Source organism: Monodelphis domestica, chromosome 7 (genome assembly GCF_027887165.1).
Source record: "Monodelphis domestica isolate mMonDom1 chromosome 7, mMonDom1.pri, whole genome shotgun sequence".
NCBI classification, from domain to species: Eukaryota; Metazoa; Chordata; class Mammalia; order Didelphimorphia; family Didelphidae; genus Monodelphis; species Monodelphis domestica.
In genome coordinates this window covers 171,192,927-171,216,491 of record NC_077233.1, presented here as the reverse complement: position 1 = coordinate 171,216,491, position 23,565 = coordinate 171,192,927, and the positions used below count along the sequence as shown (strand labels likewise).

Genomic DNA, 23,565 nt, shown 5'->3' with positions numbered 1-23,565 from the left:
CCTGTGAGAATGTCTAAAGGCAAATCTCCCTGTTAAAAATAATAGAAATGGAAAAGAGGGCAGGACACACCTCTTCCTGGGAAGATGCTATGGGAATGAAAGGACCAAGGTGGGGGTGATACATTACATTTTTCAATTGCAATTTTCCATTGATACACTATTCTTTAAGCCTTGGCACTAAGTGTATGTGTATATATGTGTGTATATATATATATATATATATATATATACACACACACACACACACACTTTAAGGTTTCTCTCCATCTGTATTCATTTCCCAGTAGATATTAGCTATAAAAAATGAGAACACAAAGGATATTTTACTTAAGGAGAGATTCACAACCATAATAGCACTTTACATCTCAGTTATATGGGGAAGAATATATTCCCTTGTGGAACTAGCTAATGTCAGTGCCACTGAGTACTGGCAGCTGTGAAGTGAGGGAGCTGAGCTGTCCCTGGAGTGCCCCCAAGCACCTTGCATATGGATCCTTCACAAATGTCGAGTACTGGAAAAAAGATTTGTCAATATGACAGAATTAGACAAGAACCAAATACTGAACTAGTCAAATGATCTTGTCCTGACAGTGTAGTGGTAGCAACAATAACAAAAAAATCTGAATCAACTTGGGCAAAGCCTAGACTTGAAACCTCAGTATGAAGCAAAAACAAAACAAAAAACCTCCAAGAGTTTACAACTGAATGGAGAGTGGCTACCGGGGAGCAGTGCTAAGATGCGCTGGGTGACTACAGCATCTCCAGGCCTTTAGTATGATTTTCCTAAAACTAGAAGCGCACATTCTAGGTAGGGTCCAGCATTCTGAAAAGATCTATCCACCCCCATACCCCCGGCCACCACCCTAATACAAGCCCTCGTTACCTCCCACTCTGGTCATGACTTGATCTTCAGGAACTCCGGGAAGTAAACATTTTAACATTCAATAGTATATTATCCTACTGTATGTAGTATGTTTGTGGAATGGTTCTACCAAATGCCTGGCAACATCCTAGCTGGGTACCAAAAAAAAGTTCACTCGGCTACATTGGCACACATAATGATGCTGGGCTGAGATAAATCTCTGGGAGGAAGCCACCTGTCGAAAGAGGATAGAGAATTTGAGACGAGTCTCTGAACTAGCTAGCGGCCCTGCCTCAGACGGGGGGTGGTTTTTCTCCCAATTTCACAGAATTGTGTTTCTCGGCGAGAGCCTCGTACTTGAGCGCCTCCGAGGTTGGGTGGTTGAGACTGGCCCAGGCGCTCTGGGCTTCAACCGGCGTATTCTCGCGGGATCACGGGCCGTCTCCATGGCTACCTGCTAACAAAACCGGGAAGATGGAGGGCGGCAAGGAGGCGGAGGGGTTTGAAGGGTCTTGGCAGAGTCCTAAGAAAGGTCAGTCACTTACGACCTCGACCGCGCCAAATGCCACCCCCGATGAGGCCTCGGCGGTATTAACTGAAGAACCAGTTACTGCGTCCCAGGAGAGCCGCGGGGTCGTCCAGAAGGCCTCAGAGGTCTGCACGGATTCCAGCATCGCCTCGCCTGTTCGGGTGTGCTGTGATTTCACGCCGCCGTGCCGCATGCAGCCAGCCTTGCACTGCTGCTGCGAGCCGAGCACCCAGAAGCAGGACTCCTGGGAGGCGCTGCAAGTCCCCGAGCCCGGCGCTCCAGGGCTGCCCTGGACCCCAGTTTGCCAGATCCCCCCGGAGCTGCCGCCGCGGGGCCAGTGCCTCATCCATAACTGGGTGGAGGAGGTAGTGCTGCCTCCTTTCCCTTCCCTGGGAAGAGGGGCGGGAGTGGGGGCGGGGCCCTGCCCACCCCCGGGTTTTTTTCTTTTTTCTTTTTTTTTAAACCCTTACCTTCAGTCTTGGAGTCAATACTGTGTTGGCTCCAAGGCAGAAGAGCGGTAAGGGCTAGGCAATGGGGGTTAAGTGACTTGCCCAGGGTCACACAGCTGGAAGTGTCTGAGGTCAGATTTGAACCTAGGGCCTCCCGTCTCTAGATCTGACTCTCAATCCACTGAGCCACCCAGCTAATCCCATCCCCCCCCCCCCCCCCCCCCCCCCCGGATTCTTGAGGTACTTTGAGGCATTCAAGGATACCGCTCCTACAGAGAGCTACCAATGAGCTGGACCGGGTCCTAAATCGTGAGGAAAGCGAGGGTTACCGCTTCCGCCACGGGCACGTGGGACTGCTGACCCTGGAGCTGTCCTCCCCCCAGACCTCCAGGACTACCCAAAAGGATTCCTACCAGCATCCAGGGGATCCTCGGAAAGCCCTCCGAGGTACACACGAGGAAATCTGGGCTAAGAAGAGAGAACCTCAGGCGGGCGTGGGAGAGGGCGCTAATGAAGTCCGCAAATAGACCCCAAAGTCCCTCCTCCCCCTCCCTCACCCCTAGCCTGGGGTCCCCACTGACCTGTGCCTCCCCTGCAACTGTCCCATCTTTCTCCTAGGGAAGAAAGAAGCCATGCTGGAACTGCTTCTGCACCACGAGATTCGGTGAGGGGTTAAGGCAGGGAGAAGGGAGGGACAGGAGGGAGGAAGAGAAGAGAGGGAAATGGCGCTCAACTCGAATTATGCAGGAAGGAGGTAAAGCAGGCGCAGGGCCCACCATATTATTGCAATTATGAGTCTGTAACGCATCATGATTATCAGAGGAAGCTGGAGCAACCGTGCCTACCACCTCCCACCAAGGTGAGGAGAACATCATTGATGGGAGGAGGCTGTTGGGCTTTTGGGGTGCTGGGGTAGGAAAGCTTATATCAGAAAAGTAGGGGAAGGCAAATGCTTCCCCCCCCCCCCCACTGGATTCTCTATTCCTTTCCCCCTTACAGCCTCATAGCCTAATGGAGCAGCCGGAGACCTTCTGGCTGCAAAATGCTAAACAGCTCCCGGTATGTGGAGGAACTTCCTAGGGGAGGTAGGGGCAAGCAGTTCATATTGCTGAAGTTTGGGGAGAGGTGGGAAACACAAACAGGGTGGGAGGATAGGGGGGAAAGAGGTCTCATCCTCTTATCCTAACTTGGAGAACTTTTCAGGGTGTCAGCAATATCCGGACATATGACACCCCATTTCGAAAAAACTGTAGTTTCTCAACACCTGTTCCTCTGTCTCTGGAACAGCCCTTACCCTACAACTCTGCACAGTACCCTCCACTTTGAGGGGGAAATGGTAGGAGAGAAGCAGCTTGGTAAATGGGATTGGGAAAAATAAATCAGACAAATGGTATTCATTCTTTACCCTGAGATTGCCTCATTGGATAAAGGAGGGAGAGGTTGCTCATCCCTTTTCTTAAGGATTTTAGTCCTGAACTCATGGCTGGTTTTATCATTTTGTATTTGACCAAAATATTCTGGCTTAGATACAGATATTTACAAGGGTGAGAGGGTGAGAATATGTACAAGCCCCAGAGTCAGATGCCCTAGGGGAAACGGTAAGTGCACACACAGTGCTCTGTGATAGTGTCCCATATGGCTAGTGAATGATAAAGATTATGGCCACAGATCCTTGGGGGCTGGCAGAAGAGGGGAGGAGGGCATTTGGGGTCACAGCAGTCCAGATGGTCCTTTTCTCTCTCCCAAGAGCCAGTATGTCCGCATCTTTCCCTTTCCCTGTGGTGGCAGAAAATGAAAAATCCCGCCCACGTTAGTGCCTTGTTCTGTTAGCTTTGGGCCCTTCAGCCCTTCTCTCCACTTTACCCCTTTTTCCTCACCCCCCCCATCCCCTCTCCTTCCATTACACCCAGTCCCTCCCCCCCATCACCTTCATCTCCACATCTCCTCTAAGCTCCAGGTGAAAGCAGCCAAACTCATCCAGGGCATCTTTGGTTGTGGATGAGACATGGATCTTTAGAGCTAAGAAGCCAAGAAGAGTCAGAGAAGGGCTGTCCAGGGTTGGGGAATGGGAAAGGAAACTCTAGGTCCCTCCCCATCTCCTCCAACCCAACTGACATAAAACAGGAGGGGAGGGAAAGAATCTTGCATGGTAGAGCCCTATAGACCAAGAGGATCTGGAGGGAAATTCTTACCTTGACCATTGGACTCCATTCTCGAGGCAGTGTTTACTGTGTCCCCAAATAGGCAATATCGGGGCATTTTTAAGCCAACAACTCCGGCACAGACTGGCCCTATGGGGAGGAGCAAGTTGAAGAGATACTATAGCCATTTCTGGGTAAGGGGCAGGAGTCGGGCCCAGTCTTACCAGTATGTACACCAATACGAAGTCGGAGTTGATCATGAGGCCGATGTCGAATTCGGAAGGAAGCAACAGCATCCAATAGTGCCAGAGCCATACGGGCAATTTCAGGGGCATGGCGCTGGCCATTACGCCCAGGGAGACCGGATACCACCATGTAGGCATCGCCAATAGTCTCCACCTATGAGGGGAAATAACGGGATCAGGTAGTCAGTCCCTTGTCACATACTGAGTTGTTTCCATTTGTGTATATTTGGCCTAAGATGGCAAGTGGAGGGGCAAAGGGGACAGAGAGAGTGGAAAGGATAGAAGGAGATGAGAAAGGAGGAAGGGAAAGAACAGGCAAAGAGACAGTTTTACTCATGTGGTCTTTAGTATCAGGGTCTCAAAGTGAGGAAGTGAAAAGTCAGCCTCACAAGGTAGAAACCTATTGCCTTTCCTTTGTAAGTTTGAATCTACAATGTGACAATACAACCATGTCCTGCTGCAGCTGGGAACTGTGAAGGGAATGCATTAAACCAAGTTACAGAAGAGCAGAACCCCAGCACTGCTATGGACAGGGGCATTAGGACAGACTAGAGAAGCGAGGCAGGGACACCCAGAAATTTGGAACCGGAATATAGTCAGACAGGACAAAGCACTCCTCTCAGAGTATCCCTCCAAAAGAGCTGACCACAGCCAGAGGGTCTTGGGCTACAGCAAGGATCCATGGAATAGGAATTCAATCTCTGCCAACAGAGGAACTTAGATAAAAAGTTCATTATAAATCATACAGTTCTTTCCCCAAAATCCCTCTATAAGTTCAAGACATACAGTCTCCCATGGTCTTAAAGACAGACTCTCTTGGAGGAGCTGCCAGTCCCAGTGGGGATGAGTTTCCAAAGAGTCAAGTTAGGGGCCTGGGAACATATAACATAGTGTCCCCAGACCCACATCTTGTCACGGGCTGGGGTTCAGAAGCCCCAGGTGGCCTTGGCTGGGGGGGGGATGCTAACCCTGGTTCCCACCTTGTACACATCAAAGTTGTCAATGATGGCATCGAAGCAGGTGTATAGGTCATTCAGGAGTGTCACCACCTGACATAGGATAGGGAGATTCTGAGATTCAAGTTCCTGACCTCCACAAAGGTTATGACTTTCCCCCAAGGTACTCCAGTCCCTCCCAAAGAGATATAATCCTGACACCAGCGGGAACTTAATTCCACTCCCAAACTCCCTTAAGACCAAGTATTCCAAGTCCCCACCAAAGAGACCCCTCTGTCCTGGATTACAAAAGTCTCTCACCTGCATAGGGGTGCTCTCTGCTGAAAGGGCTGTGAAGCCCACGATGTCACTGAAGTAAATGGTGACATTGTCAAAGGCCTCAGCCTGGACAGTCTCTCCTCGTTTCAGCTGCTCAGCCACTGAGCTAGGAAGGGTGGAAGGGATGAATGTGTCTGTTTCTTTGTGGCGCTAGAAAGAGGGTGCTAACACTGGAAGCAGAGCTTGAGGGTGTGTGGAGGGCTTGAAAGAGCTTGCTTTCTTTGATAAAACAGGAGCAACACAGCTCTGACTGGTGGGGTTGGTGGCTTGGATAAGAGAAAAGAGCCCTTAGAGGTGGGAGGGGAGAAAAAGGGATTCTCTAGGAGCTCACTGTGGCAGAATCTGATAGAGGAGTGCCTCAGCCTTGCGCTTCTCCTCCAGATAGGCCTGTGTTCTCTCCTCTACCAATTTCTCCAGATTATTTGCATACTGCTCCATTCGAAGCAGGAGGTTATCTAGGATGCTTGTACCACCTTCCCTATGGGAGAGAAATGCATTTTATTTAGTACACATACCCTCTGTATCTCTCTTTGAATCTCCACTTAAGTCCTTCAACCCCTCCAACCCCTCCAAAGCAACCAGGACTCGGCTTCCTTCACTCTCAGGGAAACCCTATAAGCCGCTCATGTCTTCTCACTTGTTGAAACGTCGAATGAAGCCCTTGATCTGTCCAAAATCTGGTCGCTCAGCTGGATCCTGGGCCCAGCATCTCTCCATCAGCAAGGCTAGCTCCTCACTGAGCTGTGCTCGGTCAATACTTGGCCGAAAGTATGGCCGCTGACCATTGCGGACCTTTTGGATAATCTCTAGAGATGTCAAAAACAAAAGGAGATGAAGTAGAGGAACCCAGAAAATTATACTGCTACCCCTAAAAACTATGATCTAGCACCTTCAATTCAAAAAGTGCAAAGAGGTGAAGCCTCACCCTTGGGGCTGAGGTCCAGGCCCTCTACATAGAAAGGACCACTTCTAAGTGCAATCTCCTGCAGAATGATCCCAAAGCTGTAGACATCAGCCTTCTGGATACCTACAGTCAGCAGGCGGCTCCCATTTAACAGCTCTGGTGCTGTCCACAACTTTTCTGCAAAGCATAAGTGGGCTGAGAGCTATGAAGTGGGGGGGCAGCACCCAGGTCTTCATGTAGACTCAAATCCATAACATTCCAACTCCCCAGGGGCCCAAGATGGGAAAAAAGAACCCATAACCCTGCCCCCTCTTGGAGGAACCCATTAACCTCAGCCCACCCTAACCCAAATGGAGACAATCAGAACCAGTGGGGATGAAAAGGTAGCTTTAGGATGGTGAAGCCTCACTGGCATAGAGAGCGTGACTGTCATCTGGCTCAGCAGCTGACCGGAAGCTGGCCAGGCCATAGTCAGTGATCTTGAGCACGAACCGGCTATCTACCACACAATTGGAGGATTTGAGGCTCCCATGGGAAGCAATGATGCTGTTGTGGAGAAAGGCCATGCCCTGCAGGACACAAACCAAGTCACTGGAGCCAAGAAAGAAAAAGGTTGATGATGAAATGCCATCCCCAGGATTTAACTATTTTCAATGTCTATTTTAAGGATCTGGTACTTTAAAAATTAAATGAGCTGATTTTGGAAAGCTACCCCCCTAAAGACACCCATACAGATTAAACAGAAGTGGGAGAATCAGCTATGCTTAAAGTCGTAAGCAGTGTTCAGGCAGTAATCAGCCCTGATAGGAAAAAGAGAAAAAGAACTTGCAGGACAGGTCAGGGGGAGCCTGTGATTCACAGATTAGAAATTAGTCTTCTTTTTGGTGTTTAAAAGACCAGAAAGCAAATGGGAGAACTCCAAATAAACTATATGAAAGCAACAGGATGATATGATATAAAATATGACAATTAGGCAAGCAGTGTCTGGGTGGGAGGTAGAGGAGATGATGTGACTAGGAACTAGTATTAGCTATATATATCAGCTCATGAGCATGCTAATTATGATTAACAGTAACTCACATTTACACAGCACTTTAAGGTTAAAAAGTGTTTTCCTCACAACAATCCTGTGAGATAGGTAGTAAAAGTATTATTATCCCCATTTTACAGATGAGGAAATAAATGAGAGGTTAAGTGACTTGCCCAGGGTCACACAGATAACATCCCTGCTAGGATTTGAACCCAAATCTCAACTTAAAAGTTAATGTTCTTCCCATGGCCTGGCTGGTCATGTTAGGAGACCCAAGACACATAAGGGAAGACACTGGATCAATATTCAAGCCAAGGAGAAACCAAACCATGGAAAGAATATAGCCTGAAACCAGGAACAAGAGCAACCTCTGGTAAATAGTAAAGGAAGGAAGTGACCATAAGTTAGTTGTGGTTGCCTTAAACTACAAAAAGGGCCCAGGATATAATTGGGGATGTAGACCCTAAATGATCACCCTAGTGCAAATATCAAGAATATAGAAATAGGTCTTGATCAATGACACATGTAAAACCCAGAGGAGGGGGCAGCTGGGTAGCTCAGTGGATTGAGAATCAGGCCTAGAGACGGGAGATCCTAGGTTCAAATCTGGCCTCTGACACTTCCCAGCTGTGTGACCCTGGGCAAGTCACTTAACCTCCATTGCCTAGCCCAGTGGTTCTCAACCTTTCTAATGCCGTGACCCCGCAATACAGTTCCTCATGTTGCAGTGACTCCAAACCAAAAAATTATTTTGGTGGCTACTTCAAAACTGTAATTTTGCTACAGTTATGATTCGGAATGTAAATACCTGATATACATTATGTATTTTCATTGCTACAAATTGAGAGGTTGAGAACCGCTGGCCTAGCCCTTACCACTCTTCTGCCTTGGAACCAATACACAGTATTGACTTCAAGACAGAAGGTAAGGGTTAAAAAAAAAACAGTGGAACTTCGCGTCAGCTACGGGAGGCGTGTGAGGAGAGGGAAAGAATATGAATCTTGTAACCATGGGAAAATATTCTAAATTAAATAAAATTTTCCAAAAAGAGGAAAAAAAAAAAGAAGGACCCAGGTAGAAAACCATCTTTTTGTCCAGATCCCTGCCCAGGAATCAAGGCAGATCCTACAGTGCTCTGCTAAAAGCAGAGTGACAGCTCCATAAAGTACAAGTAGCTAGTCAAAGAGAGTTGAAATCCCATCTGGACGAGTTAGGGCAGAAAGAGGGACTGGGATCTGATATCAACTGAAAATTCACCCCAAAACTCCAGAAGCCAGGCCTATCACAACATGATTTTAGAGTACACCTAGACAATTCAAAACCCTTTGCTCTATAAACTCTTCCTTTTGTGCTTTTCTGTTTCCAGAAAAGGTGTAAATCTTCAAGGTTCTACTTGTGAAATAACAGAAATGATGCTACTGGTCAAGAAGAGAGGATTCAAGTGCACAAGGGTAGTAACTGGTGAAGAGGGAGTGTGGTGACATTTTCAGAGCTAGACAAAGTTGGGAAGTAGACCCAGACCCAAGCATTAAACTGTCTCAGTCAGTTGTGAGTAATGCCAAATCCTCTCCCAACCACCACTTCCAATTCCATCTTGGACTCTCTCTGGTAAAGAGGGACAGAAAAAGTCATGACAGCAAAGTGAGGAGAATCAAGTAACCTCCCTGGGATTGCTGATGTACCATCCCTCTCTCTATTCATTCTCCTTTCCCTCTCAAAATTCTTCCCCACCTAGTTCCCATCTCCCTTCTCCAAGAGAAAAAGGATCAGGGATTCTTTATCCCCTAAGCAAAAGAAAATCTCACCTTCACAAGGTCATTAATGAGTGAATAACGGAACATCCAATCCAAGTTGATGCTATCATTCTCTAGAATATCCTAGGAGGGACAAAGATAAGGAGTATGCCTGTCCTGATTCTTACACCACATCACCCCATTCTGTCCCTTATCCCAGCCCTTGACTGTGTCACCTGCAGGCTCCCTCGGGGACAGTACTCCGTGACAATGCAGATGTTGGGAGGGTCTATACAGGCACCAATGAATCGGGTCAGGTGGTTGAACTGAACATCCCTCATCTGGATGGAATGGGAGGAAGGAGAACAATTGACAGAGACTAACCAAGTTTGGGGCCTAAGAAATTAGGCAAAGGTCCAAGCTTCTATCAAACAGTAAGAGGATAGAAGGATCTAAAGTTACCTGAATGACTGTAACCTGCCCTCCAACCCGGAATCCTTCATAAACCCTAATCCCTTCCTCTCCTGCATCCCTTCTTTGGCTTTCCTCCCTCTATCCCCCTTTTTCCAGTGCCCCATACTAGGACCTACATGTTTGAGCTCAAACAGGACCTGCCGTGTCAGCTCTATGCGTTTCTTGTTCACGTGTTTAATGGCAACAACATTCCCCTGGAGTAGGAGTAGAATGAAGAGAAAGGATTAAGTTCACAGCAAGATGGAGGAAATTGTGGGGCTTGGGGTTCTGGAGGAGGGAAAGGCTCAAAAGCCCATGTGATTACATTGCTGGGGCAAAAGAAGGGGATGAAAAATAAGGTGATTAAAGGGTAAGGGACTATGGGGAATAGGGCAAGGACTGAGAGCAGAAGTTTGTTCACCTTGAAGTGACCGGTGTTGGCAAAGATCTGGTATTTCCCATGGGCTGTCATGAGCGAGCCGTAACTGGATCCCCGCTGGGGCCAAGGGCGACATGAGGGGAAGGAGGGAGGGAAGGTTGGACAGAAGGCTGCAGTACATGGGGCTATCATTACAGGCCAAGGGACTGAAGCTAATAGGAAGAGCTCGGAGCCAGGGAGAAACCAGGAACAGTAAAGCAATGGGAGCTGGGGGTAGGTGGAGGAAAGGGAGGGGGAGTATCTGTTAGAGGGGAGCCTGGGGAAAAGTTAGCATATGAGGGGACAGAGCTGGGGAATGGACCTGGGGTTCTCTTCTGGGGAGAGTTAGGAAGACACAAAAGGAAATATGGTAAGGGAGGTGGATGCCAATGAAAACAGATGAGACTTCAGGATAGAAGGAAAGGGAGCCCCAAACCTGCAGCAGTCTCACCAAGGACAGTGTGAGTCTGCTGCCTGCACCCTTGTGATAACGCTCTGAATTGCCAAACTGCAGCTCTTCCCATCTAATTCGCCACAGCATGCTGGCCAGCTCCTTCTCCAGCATTAGCTTCCTAAAAGGACAGCACACTTCAAGCAGCCCAGCCCAGGTCCACACTATTGGTCAGCACTGGGGCAAGGGAACAAGGGACAGGCCCTGACCTGGGTAGATCAAAGATTTAATAATGCAACCACCACATCTGGCTGTGTCCAAGAGAAAAAAAAGAGCATGTATTCTACATGATTTTATTCACATACTAGTGCACTGTTCTTTAAACCCAGAGGCTGGAAATCTGTCTGTTCATATATATCTGGATCAGTTCCTTAGCCTTTCTCATTCCCTCCCCCAGGCACTGACCCACTGCTAGAACCTAATCCAGTCAAGCCCAGTGACTAGAACCCAAAGACTAGTAGGTAAGAGCATGTACCAAAGCCAATTTCCAGAGATTTCTAAACACATTCTTCATACCGGTGGGTGGTAGATAGGTCATCCAAGGAGGCCAATTATGTGAAAGATGAGGTGGGGGGAGGCAGGAAGAGGAGGGTCAATTTACGTGCACTAGATTAGCTCCTAGGATAGTTTCCTGGACTCCAGGTAAGAAGTAAGGTTGACTTCTAAGGCTATGTGATGCTGGGCTGGGGGCAATTACAGAGAGGAGAGCTGAGTAAAGCCTAGAACTCACCGGAAAATGAGGAAGCTGGAAACACCAAACATGATGAAAGTGATCCCTGTGCCCAGAGCCACAATAGCCAGAGTTGAAAGAGGGGCTGTGTAGAGGGGAAGAGGATGTGGTCACTTGAGAGAAAGGGAGAAAAGGTCCAAGGTGTGCAGGGAGATGCCTTAAAAAAGGGCAAGGACAGGTAAGGACAGTTCAGAGGGAGGTATAAAGCTAGGAAAGGGGAGAGCTAAAAGGAGGCAGGCCCCAAATCAAGGATTTGGCAGACAGTAGGGGAAGACAGGGCTGTTTGGGAGAGGAGGGAGGAGGCTGTGCCCCCAGCCCCTGCACACACCCACTTTTATCACAGGACGGGTCATCCAAGTCGAAGGCACAAGGGGGATTATCAGAAGGAGGGGCCCCCTTCACCCAGGGGATGGGCTGCCCAGTCCACCAGATCTGCTTCTCTGCTCCAGAGTAATGGGCTGCAGGCTGCAGGGAGGAGAGGGCAGAGGTCACAGACAGCAACCCCCCATCTCCTGTCTCATGCACTCCCGAGCTCACACACTCACCCTCTTCTGTAGGCCCCTCTCACCTGAAAGTCCCCAGAGTCCAAGTCCCCCATGGCCCAAAGGACAAAATCTGTTTCACGGTCATTGTTCTTGTCCATTACAACCAGCCCTGTCACACCTGAGATAGGACAGAAAGATGGAGCTTCTAATATTCTTCTTTTTTGTGGGTCCTCCTGCCCTCATTTTACTTCGTTGCATATCCCTCTTCCCTTCATTCTTTCCTTACATGGATATCCCCATACTTTGGGTTCCATCATCCTCCTCACTCTATCTGCCCCCTATGCTTCAATACCTTGAAACTACCCCTTTCCCCATAGTCATTAGAAGGAACTCGAAGTAATGGGATAGAGAAGAGCCTCAGAGTCAGGAAATCCTGAGTTCCACTCTGACCTCTGAACCTATACTTGCTGAGTGACTCTGGGCAAATCACTTCACTGCTGTATCCCAGACAGCTCTTTTTAAGAGCCTATCCTAACCTGTACTGTCAGGAGTTTCTTTAGCATTGAAACCACAGGACCAATACCAAAAAAAGGCATCAGAAATGTAGGGAAAGGGAGCGAATAAATATTTACTAAGCATCTACTATGTGTCAGGCACAGGGCTAAGAGCTTTACAAATATTATCATTTGATTTGCTATTTATTAAAAAAAAAAAAAACTTTACCTTTTCTCTTAGTATGGATTCTAAAACAGAAGAGTGGTCAGGGCTAGGCTACTGGGGTTAAGTGACTTGCCCAGGGTCACATGCCTAGGAAGTGCCTGAGGCCAGATTTGTACGCAGATTCTCCTGACTCCAGGCCTGGTGCTCTATCTACTATGCTATCTAGCTGTCCCAACTCCTTCATTTTAGAGATGCAGAAACTGAACCCTAGGGAAGCTAAGTGGTTTGCCCAGAGTCATACAGGTATTCAGTGACAGGCAAGATTTAAACTAAGATCTAGCTTCTTACCCAGGGTTAGCTATTTCTACTGTACCACTATTTGCTCCCTATTCTCCACTATCTAGAATCTGCTCTCCTGGGATGAAAGAAAAAGCACTTGTAAACATTAAAGCGATATAAATATGAGTTATTTATTATTACCCTGATATCTGCGCCCTTGCATCTTCTTCACTATTCGAAGCCCATCGTCCCGGGTGCCCCCCTCTTGCAGTGTCTCATTCAACACCTCGGCGTATAGCAGGATCCCATCGTAGAAGCAGCCAGCAATGAGGTTCATCTGGGAATGGCAACCTCAGCCCCACTCTTCCCCCATACTTCCAGAGACCACCTCCTCTCCTCTCCTTTCCTCTCCTCCCCTCTCCTACCCCTCCCCAGTTTCCCCCCACCTCCTTTCATCTTTTGTCTCATTTATCAGTCCCTGGGGGGCATCCAGGATCCACTGCCAGCCTGCAATGCTTCCCAGTGAAAGGGAGAGCAGAATGGTAAGAATTCATAGTCTGGATTCATGGATAAAATGACTTATTTAGGGTTAGGTGAATAGAGATGGGGGTTTGGGGAGAGTGGGATGGGTCAGAAAGAGGTTTCTCTGAGGGACAGATGAATCCTCAGAGAGGGAAAGGACTCCTTACCAAGGAGGGGGCCAGCTCCACACCAAAGTCAGTCCGAGCCCTCAGCAGCAAACGATGCTGGAATTCCTGATATTCAGGGTTTGGAGGCTCTCGATATGTAATTACCAACACAGTCTGTAACACAGGAACCATTGGGAAAAATGAATCAGCAAAAACTTCAGGAGAAGTATAAAGAAGAAAACATCCAGTTAGACAGTCTCAGGACAAAGCAATGTGTTTGTCAAAATCTCTAAGAATAAGAGAAATGTAAATTAAAACAGCTTTCAGATTTTACTTTACATCTTGCAAATGGGCAAAGATGACCAAAAAAAAAAGTTTAACAGTTTATACTTGGAGGGGCTGTGGAAAGAGAGGAACACATATTATTGATGGCACTATCAATTGGTCCAATTTTATAAAAAATAATTTGAAATTATATAAACAAAAATGACTAATGTGTTTATACCCATGGGTCTACTAGTCCCACTATTATGCATAAATTGCAAAGTGGTCAAAAGCAGAAAGATCCAACATGTGCCAAAATATTCACAGCGGCACTTTTGTGTTAGCAAAGAACTGGAAACATAATGGACTGTGGTATATGAATGTTAATAGAACACTATTGTGCGACAAGAAATGACAACTGGTGAATTAAAAGAAACAATGGAAAATGTGTATGAACCAATAAACTGAAATAAACAGAATCAGAATAATATATACACATAATAACTACAACAATGTAAATAGAAAGATAAGTAAAAGGACATGAAACCATGAGTAAATTAAAAATTAGTAGCTAGGAGACATCATGGATAGAGCACCTGGGCCTAGAGTCAGGAAGAACTGAATTCCAATCTGGCCTCACACATTTACTAGCTGTGACCTTGAGGAAGTAACTTAGCCCTGTTTGCCTCAGTATACTCAACTGGAAAATGAGCTGGAGAAAGAAATGGCAAGCTACTTTCTTTGCTAAGAAAACAGGGAATAGGGTTACAAAGAGTCAGACACAACCAAAATGGCTGAATAACAATGACCCCAGAGAAAGATAACAGAACAAACCTCCTCCCTTCTCCCTCTCCTTAAGAAACACTATTTTATCAGGGGAGATAACAGATCCACATCCAGGTAGACACTAAAGGGAATTGGACCCTCCCTTATAACAAAGAAAAATAGTTAAACAAAAGCAACCTAAAGAATGGCCATATCAGAAAATGTATGCAATGACGGACCCTCAAAGTCTATGCTCTCTCCCAAGAGTATAGGCCATGTTGATGAACCTGTGGCGCATATGCCAGAGGTCCCCTACCCCTCTCCACATACACCTTAGGACATTTCTCACAAGACCTGCCCCTCCACCCAAAAGCCCAATGGTGAGGGTTGCAATTTGGGCACTTGGTCTCTAAAAGGATCAACATCACTGGTATAGGTTGGTTTTGCTTAATTGTTTTTCTCTATTACAAAGGAGGGTCCAATTCCCTTTAGTATCTACCTGGATTTGTACAGGTTGTCTCCTCTAATAGAATTTATACTCCTTGAGGGTCTGTTTAATTTTTGTCTGTGTGGTACCTAGCACAGTGCCAAACAGAGAGTTGGTGTTTAATAAATATTTGTTGATTAAGAGTAGAAAGGGGAAAAAAGGATTATATTCAGAAATGATCAATATAAAAACAAAAGAAACTACTATAATCTATTTAATCCCAAAAAAGGTCCATTTGTGAATAATTCTAGAGACTAGGAAGAAACCCAGCTAGTAATAACTGATGGGAGGAAAGAGATGTAGTGGTAAAATATGAAATAATTTGGGGTGTTGGTGCAACAATAACACTCCCATAGTTATCCAAACAGAGATTCCCCACCACAACCCTCCCAATACCTCCCACAAAACATTTTCTTGTAAGGTATGTCTATTGTCTTCAGCATGCTCACTGACACTCATCCATATTCAAAAGCCAGAACTAGATCTGACAAGAAGTTAATAGGCATATGTCTGCCTGATGAAGACTGGCTCAGTGTTAAACTCAGTTCTTATAACTAGTGTCCTGAAGCACTGGGTAATACTCAGACCAATTGCCTAGATTTTGACCTCTTATTACACTTAGTCTTAGGCCGAATCTCCTTGATTCCCTATTTCTCAGACAAGATTCCCTGATCATTTTGTTCTCAGTCTCCAAGTCTGGGTTATCTGATCCATGCTATTTGATTTCATTGGACTCTGGATCCTTTGCCTGCCCCTTAGATCCATGGTACCTGTTTCTCCCTGCTTTGGCTAATATTCTTGCGTTTGACTTCTAGCCTATCTACTTCATTTATGGAACCTACTTGTTCTGCTCCTCTCTAGAAAATCTCCAAATCTTGGCCTTCCCCTCCCTCTTTGTCATGTTCACATAAAAACCTTACAACCCAGAGGAGAATGATGATGATATCAACCCTGAGAAATAACCAATTCCAGGGGGCAGCTGGGTGGCTCAGTGGATTGAGAGCCAGGCCTAGAGATGGGAGTCCTGGGTTCAAATCTGACCTCAGACACCTTCTAGCTCAGTTATGACTAAATAGCTGTGACCTGGACAGTCATACCAATTGCAGAACCCATATAGGACCATGGAATACTTTTTTTTTAAGTTTTATTTATTTAATTACTTAATTTCAAATATTTTTCCATGGTTACATGAATCATGTTCTTTCTCTCCCTTCCTCCCACCCCCCCCCTGCTGTAACCAACGAGCAATTCCACTGAGTTTACATGGAATACTTCTGATGCTACTCATAGTTCCCCTTTCTTGCCCCCCACATCTCCCCAAGCAATGAAGAGAAAGTACAGAAACTCAGAGATGGCACCATTAAAACACTAGTAAACATTATGCTGGGTCCTGCATCCATTTTTATCCCTATTCTCTCTCTCCTACCAAATCCAATTTCTACCTTGAACTCTTTTACCTAGGACCCAATAATCTACTATGCCTAGATCTCTCTTGAAATGCCCCATCAGGTCACTAGCCAAAATCAGAAAAGACAGTCCTATAGTTACAGAGGAAAGAAGGAAAGAATCTTAAGGATGTAGCTGAACAATCAACTCAGGGCTTAAATTCGGCAAGAGAAGAAACACAATTGTTTCCAAATAGGGAATGGAGAAGATGAGGAACTATCCTTGTGTGGATAAGCATTATGATGGATTTGAAGTATATGCATATTGGGGGCATAAAGGTGAGGGCGCAGGTGAACATACCTCCAATATTACACTGGAAATTCAATGGAGAATATAATTTTATATACTTTAAACTCAAGTAAATGAAATTGGATTCTGTAGATGTGGTTTAAGAGATGTGGTCACTTTTAGGCTTATTATCTGCACCTGCTTAATTATGTGTTCTAATGATATATCATCACCCTCTTTGTCCTAAGTCAATGGCTGGTAGTAAAACTATAATTTCCTTTTTTAAAGCCCTTTCATGTATACTACCTAATTTGTTCCTCAACAACAGCAGAGAGAGCAGGTATATTATTCTTAGTTTACAGAGGAGGGAACTGAGGCTGAGAGATATTAAGTGCCTTGTCCAAGTTCAGAAATTGGAAAAACAAGTACTAGAACCCATGTCTTTTAATTCTTCACCCAGTGCTTTATTTTTTCCCCCACAAGACCACAATGACACTATCTCTACAAGTCCTTTAAATTCCTACTATTTATCCACCTTCCCTGATCCACAGGGCAGTACTATTTATGTGGGTGCTCTACATCACCCAGACACACTATCTATTCTAGGCATGTGTCTGATGGGAGGAAAGGACAGAATAGGAAGGGACAATTTCACAAATCCTTCTTCTTTTTTTTTTAAACCCTTACCCTTCTGTCTTAGAATTGACACTAAGTATCGATTCCAAGGTGGAGGACAGCAATGGCAATGGGGGGTTAAGTGACTTGCCCAGGGTCACAAAGCTAGGACATATCCAAGGTCATATTTGAACCCAGATCCTCCCAACTCCAAGTCTGGCACTCTATCCAGACTGCTACCTACCTCTCCCTTCTCAATTCCTTCTATTCCAAGTCATCTCCTTGGCTTCATTCTCTTATTTAAAGTTAATTCTCAAAAAAGACATCAATTTTCAAAACCAGGCAAAAGCTGATTATGAATGTAAATAAATTTTAAATTGTTAAACATCCACATTTAATGCAGAAGAAACTGAACTGAGAGAGCTTAAATGACTTGTCCAAAGTCACAAAACTAGGAAGAGTCTGAGGTAAGAATAGAGCAGAGGACTTCCTGATTTCCAGTCTAGGATTCCATTCACTATGCCACCTACAGATAATCTAAAAGTGTCTAAACAGAAATTCATTTAAAACTCAATGGCATATTGCCATCTACAAAAAGTAGATATCTATATTTTAATGTTCAAAGTCTTGCTTCTAAGCCTTCCACTGTTGTTCTCAGTTCTGTTCCAATCAAATCTATGTTTTCTCATATCCTATATTTCCTGGCTTGATTTCTTTCTTCTCATGCTCAGTTACCCATTATATTGTCATCATTTCTACCTCCCCTACTCTCCAGATCTATATTTTTTTCCCCTGCTTCCATGAGCTTCCTTAAGTCCTGTTAGGATGAATGGAACAGGTCTGAGATTCTCCACATACTTCAGTCTCAAGTTGCTGTCTATTTTCCAAATACCTCTCTCCTTTCCTGTCAGCTTCCATCTGATTCCTTTAGAATCTAAACCCCAAAAGGCAGGAGAGGCTTACAAAAGCTGTCATCAAAGTCACACATGAGAAGTATGAGTGCTTTGGAGAGCAACACAGAGCCCACAATGAATGGGAAGGAAATATTGCCAAAAGGGAGAAAAGGTATGGACTAGTGTGAGAAAAGCAGAGGGAAGATAAATCTTACTTCTGATTATGACTCCCAAATCTCCAATGGTTAACCCTCCTCCCCACATTCTTACTTGAGCCTCATATTAGAATCTATTAGGGATCTCTATTTTAGTGTCTTTCTTTTATTTCAAAATTAGCATTTCCAAAACCAAAGTTGTCATCTTCCCTTCCAAAACTAGTTATCCCTAAAAACGTGTTTATTTCTATTATTGGTACATCTAATTCTCCCCATACTCAAATCCTCATTGTCACCTCTGATTTTCCATGTCTCCAATAAGGCCAAGTCCTGGAGATTCATTCTACAATATTATCTTACATTCATCCCTAACTTTCCATAACCATTATCCTTACCCTTATCACCTGAATCTTGAATTATTACAGTAGCCTCTCTGAACTGGACTCTCTAAATCCAGGTACTTCCCTCTCAAATCTATCCTTAATGCCACTGGCACAATAACGTTCCTAAAGATAGCTCTGATCACATCACTCTCCTACTCAAAGAGTTCCAGTGGGTCTGTACTCACCACTTCAAATAAAATCCAGAGTCCTAAACCTAGCACTCAAAGTCTGTAGTCTGACCTTTTCTATTAACCTTATTTCCTACCAGTCACCAAAATAAGCTCTCCTAGGTCTAGCTGGCCTCCTCACTGTCCCACATATGTACTACATCCTCAGGCCTACCCGTGTATATTTACTCATGTTGTCCACACTTTCCCCAACTTCCATCCCTGAACCCATTCCATCTTCCTAGCCAGGTATCACCCACCTTTCAAGCCCAATTTAAGTCTCACTTCATCTATGAAGTCTTATCTGAAACTTCTGCCCACACAGAATTCTGCTTCATTTCAACTCCAAAAGCTTATTGTCTCTACCAAATGTTTTGGCACAAAATCTTAAGACTGCTTCATCATTAGCTAATTGTCCTATGTACACTTTGTTTCTCAACAAGGGAATAAGATCTCTGAGGGCAGAGAATGTGTCTTTTTTTTCCCTTCATCTCCTCCATAGAAGCATAATACAGAACTGCACACATAATAGGCATTCAGTAAAAATTTGATTTGTTGAAAAAGAAAGAGCATCTCAAGATCTTAAGAATCTGTCATCCATAGTAAGAAAAGGTTACAGAAAAAGGACTTAAAATGGAATATTTTCATTTCAGGATCCCTACTCTGGCTGTGGAGAGGCCGTACAGTTGGGGAAGAGGTAAGGAATCAATCAGGAAACACTTCTCTCCCTCTTCTTTCCTATGGCTGACCTTCCACCTAGCACACCTCCAGCTCCCATTCATATCTTACCTGAAAGGCCTCTCTCAGGGCCTGGACCTGCTCCCCCGTGCGATTGTCTTGCCAGGGCCGGCCTCGGAGGCGGGTGGGGCTGGCACGGAGACTCTCTCCAAAAACATCCAAGTAGAAGAAGACATAGTCCCCATTGGTCAGGTTTTCTCTCTGGGCCTGAAGCAGGATCTCATGCAGCATCTCCAGAGGGCCACAAATGTACACAACTGAGGGCAGGCATTTAAAAATGGAGTACCCTTAGGAGAGGCATACCGCATCTCCAAATTAGCCCTTTCCCCTGGGGTTTGCAGGCTTTCCATTTTCTGTATCCCTTCTCAGCAGAAAAGTGAGAGCCCTGCTCCATTAAGTACCCAGAAGATACATCCCTTTCCCCAGGAGTGTTTTTCGAGTATCCTGGGGCCATAAGGAACATCTGGCATAAGTCATAGTTTGACCTCCAGAGGGATGGATGTACTACCCTCAAGTTTCTCCCTATCTCCAGCCCCGCTCTCTCATACTCCCACTTCTCCCATTTTCTCCTGTTCTTAACTTCCTCAGTCCCCCATCTTGCTTTTGCTGGGAAAATTGGGAAGGAAGGAAGACTGAAAAGTGTAGTTCAGGGTAAGCTCAGAAACTTTTTTTTTTAAGTCTAAACACTGGCTTTCCCAACCAAACACATTCAACTGTACCCCAATCTATTGCACCTTAAGCAAAGGATATCAGTTCGAAAAAGATCTCACATCAGGCATAAAAGCATTTGGAAATTGGGGATGGGTGCCCTATAGACCACCATATTTCATTTCCAACATTCTCTGACTTCCACAATGCCCACAAAACCTCATGCAGCCCAATACCCCCATTCCTCCCAACAACTAATCCTGTCTCACTAAAACTCATTCTTCCCACATGCCCTGTTACACCTTCACAATATCCCTTAGTCTTCCAACCATAAAACCCAGACACTTCCCCTCGTTATCATTCCTCTCCCTCACAAAACCCATCTCTGTATCCATCTTAAAATTGTCTACATGGCTCCCCAATGTCAGTTTTTTCTCATAAGTTCCTGAAATCCCCACTTTGCTTCCATGTACTCCTGTGGTGCCAATCTCTAGCTGTACCACCCCAAGTGGAGGAGGTCCAAGCTACACTCACTGCGCCCATTGGCCCGGATGAAGTGTGTAGCCTGTTCGGGACCACCTGGCTCCCGGGTATACACCTGATGCTGCACACTGAGATTACTGCCTTGCAGGGCCTCAAAGACCCCTTCGATTGTGAAGTAGTGGGGCCGGTCATCAGTGCGGGCATCCAGATACAGCAAAGCAGCACGGGCACTCCAGTTGAAGTGCCCATGCAGTGTCACCACAAACTCGCCCAGTTTGGGGGCGGAGGGACCTGTGCGGACCAATGTTCTGTAGTGCTCACTCTTGGCTGCAAAGCCTGAGGCCACGGCACCTGCAGTCAGTAGGGGCAGCCGCCAATGTGAGGCAAAACGGGCCACAGAAGCAGCAGGGTACACACAACCAGGGCCCAGAAGGAGGTCAGGGTCATTGTAGAGCTTCAAATCCACAGCATTCAATGGCGCCAGGTACTCGGAGCAGGCACCGTCCATCTCAGAGCTGACAAAGTGCAGGTCCACCGGCAATGCTCTCCCCAATGCCTCCATGGCCAGTGTCACAGCAGGGCCCACCCGCGGCCAAGCCCAGGCATAGCTTAGGTTGTGTTCAGGCAGCACCACTGCTAGTGTGAGATTCCGGGGCACAGGGGGGCGTGCCCCCCCCACCAAGGCTGCCAGCATCAACAGGAGTGGGGGCAGCGCCATGAGGAGAAGGCAAGTGCCTCTCAACTCTGAAGTCCCTTTTGGCCTAGAAGGGAAAGACACAAGCCCCAGCCTAAGACCTCAAGACACAAGGCTGGGCAGGGGAGACAGGAGCTGGGACAGCTCAAATGAAGAGACATAGGAACCTAGAGAAAGGGCCCAGGAAGGAAAGTAAGGATGGAGCTGGGGAGGAGAAGACCTAAAGCTACTGCAGGATAGAGGGCCCCGGGCTACAACGAGGGAGGTGGGGGAAAGGGGCCTAAGAAAGGAGGAGGAGCTAAGAGGGGCCTGATGCTAGGGTACAGGGGTCTATGGCACTGAGAACTCAGGAACACAAAGTGATCTGGGGCTGAGATGGGGAAGGAGCACGGGGCTGAGGGGGCCTGGGCCTGGGGGACTGAAGCTGAGGCGGCGAGTGGTACAGAGGAGCGGCCTGGGGGACTGGGGGATCGCACTCACAGCTGGAGGGGGAGGCGAGAGGAGGGACAGGGAGACAGAAAAGAACCGGGAGGAGGCAAAAGGGGGTGTCAGTGTTGGGGAGGGTCTTAGGCCAGGGAGCAGGAGGAGAGGAAGGGAGGAGAGGGTAAATCTCCCTGGAAAGGCTTCTCCCGAGGCTCCCGCTGGAGCTGACCTAGCGGACCAGGGCGCTGGTCCGGTCTGAGGCTGCGGCCCCACCCGTGTCCCGGCTCCTCTCCGTGGCGCTCCGCTTCTCCCGTGTCCCGGCCTGCTCTGGCCGCCGCTTCCTCCCGTCCGGGCCCCCGGGCCCCAGTATGCTCGGCCAGGTCCGCCCGGCCCGGCCCGGGCCCGTCTCTGCTCGCTGCGCCGGTGGCGGCCGAGTGCGACTCCGGGCAGGCCGCCCGCCCCCTCCCGGCGCCTCCCTCCCGCGGCCCCTGCCCCCGCCCCCGCCCCAGCAGCCCCTCCTCCTCCCCCTGCCGGCCCCACCCTCCCGGAGCGGCGCCTCCTGACTCCCACCAGTGCCGCCCTCCTGGACAGAGCTCAGCCCCCTCGAGGGACCCGCAGATGGGGGGCCCGCCTCCCCCACCCTAAATGGCCTGCCGTGACTCTTTTGCCTAGAGGCCCTGGGTACTCCTAGCGCCCCACCTGCGTTCCCAGAAGGCTGTACATGCCTCCAGGAGTCTTTTCCGCCCATCCTTCTAAGCATCTCTCCCCTAAGCCCCTGGGCTTCTTCGCCCCTCCACTTTCCCTGGGCCCCGCTCAAAAAGTTCCACGGTCTTCTCTCCAAAAGGTGACCTAGAATCCCTAAGCTAAGCGCATATGCCTACCCACTAAACCCTTCATCCCCGTACATTCTTCAAGACGCCCTTTTTGAGGGGCTGCCTGGAAACGTGCATTCCTAGAAAACTTTCTGATGATATTCTCTACTTTCCTTCATATGCCTTCCTCTTCACTCCTTTCTCTATCCCCAGGTCCCTACAGGCCTCTCAGCTTCCCCACAAACTTCACTGGAATTCCTATCTCCCTCTGAGTCCCTGCAGAGGCTTGTGAGCCCCATCTTTCCTCTCTTGTCTCTAACTTCCTAACTCTTAAGGTTTATATTGCTTCCAGGAAAGGGAGCACTGACTGGAGTCACATCCCTCTTCCAAGGCTTCCTACCTGTAGATGGCTACAAGTTACCTGCCCCCCTGCAACTCAGTGTCTTCATCGACACCACCTAGTCCTGGAGCTCCTTTCCAAATGCTGTGATACTATAGCTGCTCCTTTGTCTTGCAGATTGGTTTTTGCATTGCCCCACAATGCTCAGTAGCAGAGGGACATAATCTTTTCTGACTAAGCAGACTTTCTTAACAACTGAAAATTCATTCCATCCCAAGAAAAGAAAAACATTTCTTTTGGTTCAAAAGAAACAAAATGAAAGCTGGAATATGATTTATCCCAGGTCCTGCAACAAGTCCTTATCAGCTGAAATGGACCCCAGAAGTCTTTGCTTCCAATTTTATGCTCCCTCTTTGAACCATAGCTCCTTTTTTCCCTCTTTGGAATTCCATTCTGGAGGTACTGCTCTATGCCTGAATAACAGCTTTCATGTCATGACTACAAGGAGGAAATATAAATGAGATCTTGAGGAATTCCTTCTTCAGAAAGAAAGAAAAAAAAAGTTAAAAACTCACTTCCTTCCCCCTTAAGGGGCAACTTAGTACCACAGTGGATAGAGCACCTGGGCCTAGAATCAAGAAGACTTGAGTTCAAATTCAGTTACACTTACTAGCTGTGCGACCCTAGACAAGTCACTTAAACCCTATTTACCTGAGTCTCCTCATCTGTAAAAACCCCAAATAGGGTCACTA

General features: G+C 46.9%; 2 protein-coding genes across 7 annotated transcripts; one reads left to right on the top strand and one right to left on the bottom strand.

The window, feature by feature from the left end:
- The first annotated feature begins 935 nt into the window (after positions 1–935).
- On the top strand, positions 936–8,979 carry SPAG8 (sperm associated antigen 8). 3 transcript variants are annotated; one of them, XM_056806077.1, is made up of 6 exons: positions 1,220–1,756; positions 2,116–2,287; positions 2,459–2,504; positions 2,588–2,699; positions 2,840–2,899; positions 8,801–8,979. In XM_056806077.1, the coding sequence occupies exons 1-6, from the start codon at positions 1,337–1,339 to the stop codon at positions 8,831–8,833; spliced, it is 843 nt and encodes a 280-aa protein (XP_056662055.1). In that variant the 5' UTR covers positions 1,220–1,336; the 3' UTR covers positions 8,834–8,979. The 3 variants fall into 3 exon arrangements, with proteins under 3 accessions (XP_056662056.1, XP_056662055.1, XP_007498845.1); XM_007498783.3 differs by lacking the exon at positions 8,801–8,979 and adding an exon at positions 3,044–3,244 and having other exon boundaries at positions 1,254–1,756; XM_056806078.1 differs by lacking the exons at positions 2,588–2,699; positions 2,840–2,899 and having other exon boundaries at positions 936–1,756.
- Positions 3,325–22,132, bottom strand: NPR2 (natriuretic peptide receptor 2). 4 transcript variants are annotated; one of them, XM_007498781.3, is made up of 23 exons: positions 21,891–22,132; positions 20,596–21,305; positions 19,465–19,670; positions 13,333–13,446; positions 12,845–12,980; positions 11,788–11,882; positions 11,552–11,684; positions 11,220–11,304; positions 10,490–10,610; positions 10,042–10,116; positions 9,758–9,835; positions 9,404–9,508; positions 9,240–9,311; positions 6,814–6,973; positions 6,426–6,581; positions 6,138–6,306; positions 5,832–5,978; positions 5,483–5,606; positions 5,195–5,275; positions 4,206–4,380; positions 4,033–4,131; positions 3,768–3,859; positions 3,325–3,616 (listed from the first exon to the last, which is right to left on the bottom strand). In XM_007498781.3, the coding sequence occupies exons 2-23, from the start codon at positions 21,260–21,262 to the stop codon at positions 3,551–3,553; spliced, it is 3,156 nt and encodes a 1,051-aa protein (XP_007498843.1). In that variant the 5' UTR covers positions 21,263–21,305; positions 21,891–22,132; the 3' UTR covers positions 3,325–3,550. The 4 variants fall into 4 exon arrangements, with proteins under 4 accessions (XP_007498843.1, XP_001367868.1, XP_016279515.1 ...); XM_001367831.4 differs by having other exon boundaries at positions 5,207–5,275; positions 21,891–22,131; XM_016424029.2 differs by lacking the exon at positions 10,042–10,116.
- Positions 22,133–23,565: the final 1,433 nt, after the last annotated feature.

Coding starts and splice junctions, on each gene's coding strand:
- SPAG8 (XM_007498783.3), top strand. CDS start 1,337: ATGGAGGGCGGCAAGGAGGCGGAGGGGTTTGAAGGGTCTTGGCAGAGT. Junction 2,700..2,839: donor GCCTACCACCTCCCACCAAG/GTGAGGAGAACA, acceptor TCCCCCTTACAG/CCTCATAGCCTAATGGAGCA. Junction 2,900..3,043: donor AAAATGCTAAACAGCTCCCG/GTATGTGGAGGA, acceptor AGAACTTTTCAG/GGTGTCAGCAATATCCGGAC.
- NPR2 (XM_007498781.3), bottom strand. CDS start 21,262: ATGGCGCTGCCCCCACTCCTGTTGATGCTGGCAGCCTTGGTGGGGGGG. Junction 6,974..9,239: donor TCATTAATGACCTTGTGAAG/GTGAGATTTTCT, acceptor TGTGTCCTGCAG/GGCATGGCCTTTCTCCACAA. Junction 5,607..5,831: donor CTCTATCAGATTCTGCCACA/GTGAGCTCCTAG, acceptor CACCCTTCCTAG/CTCAGTGGCTGAGCAGCTGA.